Source organism: Mugil cephalus, chromosome 15, assembly GCF_022458985.1.
Source record: "Mugil cephalus isolate CIBA_MC_2020 chromosome 15, CIBA_Mcephalus_1.1, whole genome shotgun sequence".
Taxonomy (NCBI): Eukaryota; Metazoa; Chordata; class Actinopteri; order Mugiliformes; family Mugilidae; genus Mugil; species Mugil cephalus.
This window is the reverse complement of record NC_061784.1, coordinates 11128165-11140306: the sequence shown is the minus strand read 5'-3', so window position 1 is coordinate 11140306 and position 12142 is coordinate 11128165. Positions and strand designations below refer to the sequence as shown.

Below are 12142 nucleotides of genomic sequence, written 5' to 3'. Positions count from 1 at the left end.
ACGGGAAGAAGAACAATGGGGCAAAGAACTTTACAGAAAGGGTCACTGACACCACAGGTGAATACAAGCACGAGATAGAACAGACACTTTGCAGGCAAGTGTCGAGGTCTCAAGGGTCAAGTACTGAGAGCAAACGGGGTAACAGTAATTGGGATTGAGTGAAGCTGCAGTCAGAGGCACAGGTGTGCATGGACATGTTCAACAAGGGCAGAGGGAAGGACACCTGGCTACAAACCTATCATCTAGAGTGTGTATGTGTTGTATATGTGCTGCGGCGGCTACTCTGTGTCGTCCCCAAGCAGCCTGCCGCTCTCCAGATCGGTAGATAAGGAGGTGCCGGAGGAGGAGGTAGAGCCACGGCGCTGAAACTGACGGGACTGCACCCCGTAAAAGAAACAAAAGGCCTGACGCAAAGAAAAGAGGATGGGAGGAGAGAACACAAAAGAGATCAACAGACTTGGAAAACAAAATTTGAAAACTAATAAAACTACGAAGAAGAACAGCAGACGTAAAAGACAAAAGGGAAAGCAATCAAACTAATCATGCGTGTGCTATTGTTGCTCTTTCTTAGCATAACAGCGTGAAATCGAAAGTTCTGTCAACATCAAGTCGGATAATTAGTCATTTTCTTTCATTCGTCATTAAAAACACAATACACAGTAAACTCAGGGATAATCCAGTGCTGATAACACATGTTGGGCATGTACCAGCAAGTGAATGGATTACTTGTCTTGTCTTTTGAGGCTAACAAATTACTTCTTCATTACTTTATCTGTCGCACTGTTGACAGCGAAGTCATAAATCCATCTGACGGCTTGCTTGAAAAGACTCCCACAGTGTGCAACAAGCGCAAATATTACTCTGAGCAAAGCCATTTATGCAACGGAAACATCATCATTGTTCAGAAACTTTCATTAGTACCCAGCGAAGGAAAGCTGAAGGCAGCGTTCCTCACTCTGTCTCTGAAAACGTGGGAAAGAAGACAATTAAACTGCATCAGTCCTTTAACGATTTTTCCGAACAAAGAGCTCATTTAAAGTTAGACGCTGCCCTGTGCAGAGGGTATCTCTTAATCCAGTCATTTGTCATCATCACACAGAAGGGCGGCAGCTCTCTGCCTCACTCACCTCCTCTATGTCAGCGTTCCTGCGGGCCTTGTAGATGAACTCCCCGATAGCAACGAAGACAGACAGAACCAGACCAGCGGCCAGGACGATGAAGATACCACCAATGTTTTCCACGCCCAAGGCGTTGGCCTCCTTGTTGTCCTCCTCTGGACAACCGTTTCCTCTCCACCACTTCTCCTTCATCATGTGTAGCTTCCCTTCCTCCTGCAGCTGGAGGATGGCAATGGTGACTTTATCCCTGTATGGAGAACCTGGCGAGGGATTACAGATAATTGCGCTAAGATATTTAATGCTAACAGATGGCATTATTACATACAACTTAAGTTTGAACAACGAGAATGGAAAATTTTAACCATGTGTCTCATCTGCAAGAAGTTGTAATGAGATTTAGTGTTTAAAATGCCACGCAAACACACGTATTCAGTTAAATTAAGTTTCATTAAAGCCTGTCAATCAGGCGAATCGACTCACTTGTGAGCTCATCTACTCTGGTTGTATTTAATTCTTAAGACAGAGTCTTTAACCCAGACCTGAACCTGTACCAAGCTCCTCTGCTGTGAAAAATCCTCCCGTCGAACACATCAAACATCAAAAAAAAAAGTCAGTAATTGGAGGAGCTGGTTCTGACACATCCGAAATCAAATGCAACTCGCCGACCTACTAGATTTTGAAGAGGAGGTTGACATCACTTTCCTACTTTACATCAGGGTTTGTGATTTATTTATTTATTTTTTTCTTATGGTCTTAACCTGACCTCTGGGCTCTGGGCTCCGGGCTCCATCCATGGACACACAGGAGGAAGCTATTCTTAGTGTCCTAAATTAAAAATCACCCGAGTGTTCAGCTACAGGATTTAACAGGTGCAGGTATTGATCCGTCTTCCTTCTTGTTCTCCCTTTACATCTCTGCTTTAAGTTCAAGTTTGCTTTTACCAATGGGGCAAACTGGACCGGAATAGCAACACCGCTGTCCTGTATTAGAGGGATCAGTGTCAACTTTCCAGGGGAGGCCTTTGTTGATTGGCATCTCAGCAGAACTATGATGCAGATGTTCTTCCATTCTGCTGTGGCCAGAACCAGAATTAGCGGGCTTAACGAGTTGGCCTGCTCGTATGAAGGGAACTGGAGCTGAGGTATGTCAAGGATCACAGGCAATGTCTTTTCTGTATGGCCTTCTAATGTCTGCATGGAAAGTATGCGTATACTGTATATTGAGATAAATGAATAACAACTGAATGAAAATAGTGATTTGGGCAAAACCTTTCATCCTCCTTTACATTTTCTAAGTAAACATCCAGCAGCACTTTTTAGGGGAAAGTTTGAAAGTTTGCTAAATCATAAATGAGCCTTGTTAGAAGTTAGAAGTATGTCAGAAACAAGGATATGAACGAGTGTTTTTTCATTCTCCACTAACTGACAAAGTTAGACCTTACCTATAGGTGTTCCTACTCCGTAGCCCTTTGAGTCTATGAGACCTCCGATCTGTGTGAGGTTGCAGTTTCTCTGGCTGATGTATTCGATGCTGGTGGACTCCATCAGCATGGCGTAGTCTGTCGTCAAGACCCGAGTGATGCCCTCCTTGTTGTTCTTAACTAATGCGGTGTTCTTCCTGCTGCTCATGAAGGCCCACATCTTCTCATAGGTGGAGATCTTTGATTTCTGGAAGACGGAAATCAACATTATCACTAAATTTATCAGAAGGACGTGTGGGACTCTCTTGAAGAGCACACCGCAGTCTACGTGTAGGTTTCTCTTTGTTCGATCGGAGGAAATGGGACAGCTGTGCTCTAAATCTCCTCCAGCTGATTCAATTTGTTCGAGCCATCAACAGAGCCTGCTTCCTCCTATCCAGGCAGTCGTAATCACTGGGTGCAATCTGGGAGGATAAAGCCCTGCATGGATCACCCCCGCTGAGCCACAGGATGCAAGGGGAGCGAGTAGCTGGGAGGCAAGGAAGTGACAGCCCCGCCTGAGGACACCGGTACATTGATACGTTATACGTTATATTTAACTTCAACACAAACAGTCACCCCAATCCCCAAAAAATGCAAAAGCAGGCTTTTAATATGCATTTTCTCCACTTCTTCCTCACATAGTTCTCTCCTGATGCAGCAGTGATGCGTGTCATCGAAATAAGCACCTCAGTATGATTAGTTTTTTTTTTTCCTCCTTTCATAAGATGCCTGGCAATAATACAGGAGGATAGGGGTTAGCAGCTGAGGGAAGCCATATGATATTAGAAAGTGGAAGCACTCTATGAATGACTCATGCCCGCATCTTAAAGTAATGGCTGGACAGGACACAAACAAACCGTTGTGTTGCTGTGAGTCTACTCTGATGATCAGATAGAGGTAAAACTGCACATTTATCAGAGATGTATTAATAAATAGAGGTATAATTACTGGCTTTTAAGAAATTAAATAAGAGCCATTTTGATCTGTTTTAAAAACCGTACACGTTAATTTATTTCCACCTGCATGCGGCTCTGTCACTGTTTTGTTTTGTCTTTTACTCATTTTTGTTTGAGTGCTTCTTCCGCATGTGTGCAATGGGCAAGCATGTGTGTGCACACACCTGAGACAAAAGTATATTTTTCCGTTAAATAAAAAACAACTTAATATTGCTGTAGTAATATAGTGCATCAAAGGTATATTCATATAGAGATGTGCTTGTTAAAGTGAAATAAATCCTTGCTGCTACATTATACAGTATATTGTGGTTTTTAAATGTTTCAGTGTAACAATATATTTAAATCACTGATCTCAATTCCAAAATGATCGTATAACACATCAGTAATATAATTACATTTTATATATATATATATATACTTTTACAAGCTGCAGCTTTTTTTATGTGCTGCGAATTATTATGTGCTAAAATTCACAAAATCTTTGGTTGATTAGACCTTTATATATAAATATATATGTATATATACATATATATTTTTATATTTATTTTTATATTTTTATTTATATTATTTTATATTTTTTTTTTTTTTTTTTTTCAAATTTCTCGCACAAGTTTAAATAAACATTAACATGAATCCAACATATTCAAGTAAAGGGACAAATGGAGGCAGAAGATGTCATCTTTCAGTGGCCACTTCACTCATTCATCGATACAGGAGCTGTCTCAACAGCGCACTGTTTCACATACATCACCACAGTAGTCGAGACCTGTCAATCTAAGCCTCCTGTACACAGTAGGCCCCGCCCCTATAGCTGCTGAGCCAATCAGCACGCATATTACACACTGTCAAGTTGCCAGCTAAAGGCCGAGAGCATGTTCAGTCCCCAGGTGAAAATCCAGAAGCATGTTGCAATAGTAGCAGAACAGAAGCTAACAGTGCAGGTCAGACATCTCATTAAACATATCTCAGGTATGTTTAATGTTGAAACCTGAATTTGTCACACACATATGTACACATACACATGCACACCAGTTAGGTACATTTATGTTTAGGCAGTTGCATGGCCCCACCCCCTGTTGCACACGTTTGAAATAAAAAAAATATATATTTGAACCCGTGTATTATTTGAATAGCTTATTATTGAATGCAAAATGATGAAATAATGTAGATTTAAAAATAACACTAGGCTGAGTTAAATATAGAGCATATTATAGGAGGTAGGGGGTCCCCCATTTAATCCATCAGCTTGGGGGTCTTCAGCCTGAAAAACGTTGCTGCTCTCAGGTGTATGGTATGTGCAGTTCTATTGTATTGTATGATTTAGTATGAAAAATTATACTATATAAAGACAAGGGGCTCCACTACTTGACATGTGCATCAAAAGTAAGACTGTTTAAATTTACCGCTGTGTGCAACACATAAATCCTAACAACTTGAGGTGATCTTTAAAGAAAGCATGATCACTTAGTTTAAGTTCAAAGAAACAATGTTGCGTGCTGTTCCATTGACAGGAACAAAGAGCAACCTACACCAGGTTTACCTTGAAGAAGGTCATAGTGGATCCATCCCTCACTGCCCCATATTCAATCCTGGTCTGTTTGGCGAGGTCGTCGGCCGAATCGATGGGGGCGTCCATCCGTTCCACAGTGAGGAAGGCAGCCAAGTTGGCCGTGTAGGAGGAGATGATGATCAAGGTAAAGAACCACCAGATGCCCCCAACTATACGAGTGGACAGAGCCTTGGGCATCAGCTCAGAGCCTGGAAGCCAAAGCAAAGGGAGACGAAAGGTTAAAAACAAGCATAAAGGGGGACGTTTTTACGAAAAAGAGATGTTAAGGATCAGAGAGACTAGAGAAAGGTTGACAAAGCAGGAATGTATGTGCAAACATCAGTATAATAGAACTGCAATGTTAATATGTGAAGGATGAGCGTGTACAATGTGTAGGTGGAGAGGGCAGAGTTTACATGGGGTTATATTTGGATTCACACCAGAGCGCCACCTGAACCATGACCTCTGTCCCAAATGATAGATTGTGCATTTCTTCAGGCAGTGTGCTTATGTTCTTCCCAGGCACTACTTTGTTTTTACGCAACGGTGCAAAGAAATGTGAAAAAGCAAACCTGGTCCAAATTGGGATAACTCAACCCGAAAGCTTAATGCAAACAAAACAAGGTAGCATATCACCAAAAAAAAAAAAATAAATAAAAAGATTTAAAGGGACAAGCAGAATGAGCATGATGTTTAATCTTTCCTTCCTTGCGCAGAGAAAATAAACGATTGGAAAAGACAAACACAAGTGAGGAATCCATTTTTCCATGGCTTTGGATGCATCTGTGCCTATCCGTTTGGAGAAACTGAGTGTTAACTGTGCTCCAAGAGGAAAATCCAAAACATCTCACAGGAAGATCACAGTCGCTGTGAACCACCAAACAGTAGAAACCCTGCGGACGTTCACATACCACAAATACTGCATTAGGAAAAGCACACTGAAACTCATTTAATAACAGTACAAACGCTGCGAAACCTGTCTGAGCTTGTTTGAGCTGAGCTTCACATACCGCTAAACGAAATAAACTAAATTATAAATATGCACCCTCAGCTGAACACATCTGACAGATTTTTCTTGCTGCTGGCGCTTTGTTGTGCGGGCTGATGTTGTCAGTAGATTTGCCGGTCGTCCAATCAGGCATGTCAGACTGATCCTGCCCAAATCTCCTGCCCTGAGGGGGGTCAAGTCTCACATGAAGTGCAACGTAATTCTTATAACAAGGTTTGGCTGCAATTCATGGGAACTGGATCCAGGCCACGCTGAGGGGGCATTCAGGGAAAACAGGAGGCGAATATTGATGCTTTGAATTAAAGAGCTTAGAGCGAAGTTTATAGAGTCAATAGGGTCTTTTCTTATGCAGGAAGGCGACTCTACAGTAAGCATACCATGGACTTTGATAGTAGCAGCCTTTTAAACCTACTCTGATTTGGTCTATTCTGCATCCCCAAGTGGAAATATTTGCTGTTTATATTCACCTGCTGTTGAACTTGTCCGTCAGCTGTTTGGTGCTGGAATGTTAGTGTAGCATAAAGAGGCTTTTTTTAGCCAAATGCATTTGTCAAGAGCTATGCGAGTGAACAAAGTCCTAGGTTCTCTAATCAGTCAAGTTGGGAAGCACAAGGGAGACCTACACAACGTTAGGGAGGTGGTTTAAATGTTCCATATAGTGGATGTTTATATAAATTTATATATCAGTTTATGTTAATGATATTTTATCATGTTTAAAAACTCAAAATCTGCAATAACAAAAGTCGGCCATATCTTCACATAGCTCTTATGCACAGAAGTAGTCATTTCAGTCGCCTTAAGAGTCCATTAAATACCTTGACGCATGAGAGCTCCAACGCCAAACCAGAAACTGTTGAGTAAAGTGAAATTGTTCTGTATGAGACTGGAGGACGGGTTGCATGGATGCGGGTTGTACCACTCGTACGGAGTAAACCTGCAAGACGATAAAAGACAGAAGGTGATTCAGCTACACAGGAAGGAGTGCACTGTAGCTAATCGTGAGGTATAGGCAAATATCACTTCACATTCGCCCATTATTCCAGTTCCACTCCAGTGGAATCTGCTGGAAGCCTGAACTGCTTTTCTGGGCTTTTCATCTTGATTTCCACATTTTGATTCTCACTTAGGGCTTGCTGAGCGCAAGCCGCTGGAAAATGTTTCACACTCTATCTGAGAGAAAGGTAGGAACTCCCACGTACTCCACGACACAATGAAATCCAAAACTGTCGGCTGACAGCTAAAAGCATTTTTCTTTTATTTTAGGTATTTGAGGCCAGTTATGCAAATGCAAATGCAAAAATTGGCTGGAATACTGTCATGCATGATTTATGATTGTTATGTGAATTTGATACACCAGGCACTAGACACCTCTGTGCATTGTTCTAGGTAGGGCAAGCTGGCTTTGCATTGGCAAAGCTGACGTGGACTGTGGACAGCAAGCAGTCACACATTAAGGTTAGGGTCCCATCCTACATCATGTTATCACATCACGACATGATGCATGACGGGATGACAACATAACAACATCAATCCACCCTCTTACCTGGCAATCACAAACAGCACACAGCTGACTCCAGTGCAGGCTAGCAGCACGTACATCCAGATGTCCGGAGACAGGGGATTAAGGAAGGAGAACACGCCCGGATTGGTGCCGTTAGGTTTCCGGTACAGAATGCTGATGCCCAAGGTCATGAAGGGCTTGGAGAAGTCGATGACTTTCTCCCTGACATAGGTGATGGTCAAGGGAGCCACAGCGAGATCTGCAACCTGGAAAGACCGGGTTGCAGAAAATAGGTTGAGAAACTGCAAATAAAATAGGTATTGTAAAGGTTCAACCTCACTGTTTTGTCTGAGGGAGGGTAGAATAACGCTGAAATGTGGCATAGTTTGGATCTGATATTGGTCTTATGAAATGGTTTCTTATTGAGTACCTACTATTTGTTTTCCATTTAAAATATAATTTGGTATAATTGTATCTATGTTTGGTATTGTGTGATTGGGGCGTCACAGTGCTCTGGTGGTCTTTTCCAGAAATACCCCACTCTCACTCAATGACAGCTGGGATAGGCTCCAGCTCCCCCACGACCATCCAGAGGACAAGCAGTAACAGATGATGGATGATATTCTTTGTGGTTTCCAACTGCAGAAAAGCTTTGGTGCATAATTCGAGTGTTTGGTCAAATAATGACCACCATATTCTTTGTTCTATTTCACACAATGCATGTCTCACACCGTTAAGCAGCAATTTTGTCCACTTCAAAACCCGTTCCCCGTACCCCATGTACTTTATCTGATGTGTAGTATTTGTTTCACGTGATCGCGTCAAACCTCAGTCAAAACACACGAATAGATGCGGATTCTTAACGGCAGCACACTTGTAACCCGCTCACTCACGTGGTCGATTAACTCCCGGACCATCCCGTTCCACTCTCCCTTGTCATTCTGGGCTCCGTACTTCCCATCAGCCACAAGCCTGACTTCATACGTAAAACCCAAGATGTTGGAGAGCTCCTTTAAAAGGTCCAGACAGTAGCCCTCGAAGCGATCATTCCCGATCAGCTCCTTGTCCGACTTTCTCACCATCACATATGGGTTTTCCTGCGCACAAATAAATAAATAAAAACACTGTTAGATTTAAAATATTCGGCTGATTCTTTTTGCCAGGTGAAAGGAAGCTGGATTTGTAGTTGTATAACAGTCAGTCTCCTTGAATTGGTGTTGAATGAGAACCTGCTTTGTTCTCCTCTCTGTTTGAGGCTCGATGTGATAATCGGACAAAGTAGTGAAACTCAGCTCAGCGGCCTCTTCTTCTCCTTGTTTCCTTCTCATTGTGTTCTCCTCTATTGTCCCTCATATCTGCACTCTCCACATCTCACATGCACCTCCCTATGCTGTCCTCTGTTTAACCTTCCTCCTCACCAGTATCGTGGTGACAATAAGAGTCCTGTTAGCCAGAGAGTCTGTCACATTGTTATTCTTGTCTCGGTTGGACTTCTCCGTCAGGTTCATCCCCCGGTACGAGTTCCACACAGCAATCTGGAAAGGCAAACAGAGATTCAGATTTACTGAATCACAATTGCTCAAAAAAGAAAGATCTGCTTTTGTAGTTTTTTTTGTATGTGAATCTGATTAAATTCGCTGAATTAAATCCGTATTTGTATTATTAGTCCCAATTACCACCTGTGCTGTGAAAGGGAAATCAGCTCATTATGTATTTTCTCTTTTAGAAACGAGGTTAATTGGTCTCCGAGTGTTAACAGGAAAGCACAGTTGCTACACACAAGCAGGAAACCTGCTCCAACACACTGCATATTAATCATATCTTCTGATTCGGCAAATGTAAAAATGAAAAAAAAAGAAGAGGAAGAAGAAGCGCAAAGGTTAAAAGACTCAACACTCGTGTCTCCTTTTCCAACCTTTCGCTCCATTTGCTTCTCTACAACATTTCTCAGCCTCGCTCTGATGATTCTGGGCAAAGTGCTGAAAACGTCATCTAATGTACAGTGAAGATGACAATGAAGAAGTTGGCTCGGAACTGTACAAGTCAAGTAAAAGCTTTCAGTTGTTCTCTTCTGGAGTAAACCAATCTATTTGCTGCCGTTGTGCAGGTGCTGAACATAGAGTGCAGCCTTCAAACAAACATGTGTCTCACAACAAGTATGAAGACTTTATTCAGAACAACTTATTATTTGGGATTTCACATTTTCTTTGATAACTTCATAAATATATTTTTTTTCCACATTACTGCTTATTATAATGTTATTAATTTGCTGCTTAACTGATAATAAAATTGTCTTCGACATTAGGTCAAACAAGGAAAAACATACTTTTCTGCCATTTTCTTAATAATAAATCATATCTTAACAACACATAGATTAAATATGAATGAAAATAATCACTAGTTACGGCTCTACTTGGTGAAAGAGAAATCAGCAGTGTGGACAGCATGTAACTGTGAGAGTGTCCATCGGGCCAGGCCATATAATCCAGACAGTTATCAGATCAGAACAGGCGTCTGGCAGCTGGATTGTGACCCACTCAAATCCAGTTACTGCTCAAAAGCCAAGCAAAGGTCAAGGGAGCTTGTGACAGTGACGCAACAAAGTTAAGGGTATTAAATTATCCCGCTTCATAATAGGACCAAAGCAAGTGACAGAGAAAAAGCCATCCTCTTCTGGCGGTTCCCTTTGTTCAACAAAAAAAAAAAAAAGAAAAAAAAAAGAAAAGCATTTGGGTATTTTTGTTCAAAAACAATGGCCTGTCCATGCATAGGAAGACGAGCAGCGGTGAACGCATCAGTACTCCTCATTGAACCGAGCAGCGCAGAGGCCACAGTCTTATTTTTCATAATTTGCTTTTTCGGAAAGGGGCTGTGTGGGATTACCTATTCCAAAAGATAACGCGCTTTGCTCTCTTCATTACGTTCTATCTTAGTCTGTTAACTCAGTCAGACAGATGGAATATGTGGCTCACTTCTGACCTCGCTAGAAGCGCTCTATATCTCCACCGTGGCACTTTTGCGAGGGTCCACTTTGCGCAGGAGTCCATAAATCTGTCTTATCTCTGGACACTGCAGATGAAGAGCACTGCGAATTGGGTTGGGTTTAATTAATTGCATTGTCCTCAATCTCAAAGACGAATGGACTGAGTGAGGACAATATTTTTTTGGAGGGTGTATTGCTCTCAGACATGGTTTCACATAATAAAGCTTGCGTTAAATGTTGTCGGACAGGGGCATTTTTGGAAACATTTCAGTCTGGAGTCAATGAAATTAACGCTAAGATACGACCTATAGGACAACCGTGCCGCATACAGTCATCATCTTTTACGACCCCAAGTTGTGTGTTTACCGTGTATAGCTTTGCAAATTTATCTTGCATACCAGAGCAGCTCCCAACAACAAAGTGTGCAGCAAAAACTGACAGGGATCCTCTCTCATGTGCTGAAAGTAAAATGTTATCTATGAATCCTGAGGCTCATCCTCATCCAGAACCAAATCGCTCTGGAAAACCGTTACCTCACAGTGGAGACGTGCTAAGCCGGGGCAGAGGAGGGAGGAGGGAGGTGGGGGGGTGAACAACTTTAAGAGAAAATATTTTTATTTCTCAGGAAGGAGACGTTCACTTTGTTTAGTCTCCTCATCCTCCTCAGAGAGCACATAAAACTCCAGTGCTCAAGAACTAACAGGACTGCAACGGACTGATAATTCATTTTTCATGACCATAAAAGTCGGCCGCTTTAAGTGATGTGCTTACCATATAGTGGTATTTCCTCTGAGGGAAGGCTTTCTGAGAGCTGAAAGTACTGAAAGGATTTAAAATTACAGCATAAATCACTGCTTCTGCACCTTGACAGCCGCTGCCTGCCTACAGACCTGTCTGTCTGACAGCTGAGGCAGACAGAAAGGAAGAACTTAGCGACCCTCTGACAATAAACTGTGTTTAAGAGGATGAATTAATTCACCATTTGTTCTTTCAATCGCCAAGTCGCCGCCTCCAAGGTGATAGGCGGGTGACTAAAGTAAAGACAGCTTTTCTATTTATAATATCCACGCAAAACTTACAAGGGCAGAGCTATCAGCTGTGTAAATTTGTTCCCAAAATTGGATATCAAGAAGTTGATTTAAGAAACGCACCGGAGTGAGATTTAAATTGCGCACTGGCCCAAATCTGCAAAGACCAGCGAAGAAAATTTTCTTGTAGGAAGTCTTGAAGCGAGACTTAAGCTGTCTTCTCCTCTGCTAACTGGATCCCCCTTGACTGCAATTAAATCCCACCGGCCTGCATGAGTTCCATGAAATTAAAAAGGCAGTCCAATAGCGAAGGCACATTAAGCAGAAATGTGACAAGTCGATGAAAAAGTATAGGATCTGCAGGATATATTTGCTTCGTTCTTTCTTGTTACTTGCCAGCGCCAGCTGTGAGAACCGAATGGCACGACAGTGAAATTGCAGGACTCACTTTTCGCCCCTAATGGAACTATAACTAGCGTGTAACAGTTTTAACCGTCGCAGTTTAATGAATTTAATATTTTGCTTTAACAGCCGCT

At 42.0% G+C, this 12142-nt stretch overlaps 1 protein-coding gene across 4 annotated transcripts in view; it reads right to left on the bottom strand.

Annotated features, from left to right (window-relative positions):
• Positions 1-12142, bottom strand: part of grik1a (glutamate receptor, ionotropic, kainate 1a) — a 32066-nt gene that overhangs the window by 1987 nt on the left and 17937 nt on the right. For 2 of the 4 annotated variants that reach the window (XM_047607338.1, XM_047607340.1), the window contains 8 exons: positions 9014-9130; positions 8489-8692; positions 7638-7861; positions 6910-7028; positions 5077-5294; positions 2560-2785; positions 1128-1378; positions 236-404 (listed from right to left, as the gene is read on the bottom strand). In XM_047607338.1, the coding sequence (XP_047463294.1) occupies positions 279-404; positions 1128-1378; positions 2560-2785; positions 5077-5294; positions 6910-7028; positions 7638-7861; positions 8489-8692; positions 9014-9130 (1485 nt within the window). In that variant the 3' untranslated portion in view covers positions 236-278. The remainder of the gene's footprint in view (positions 1-235; positions 405-1127; positions 1379-2559; positions 2786-5076; positions 5295-6909; positions 7029-7637; positions 7862-8488; positions 8693-9013; positions 9131-12142) is intronic. The other 2 variants (XM_047607337.1, XM_047607339.1) reach the window with 1 other exon arrangement.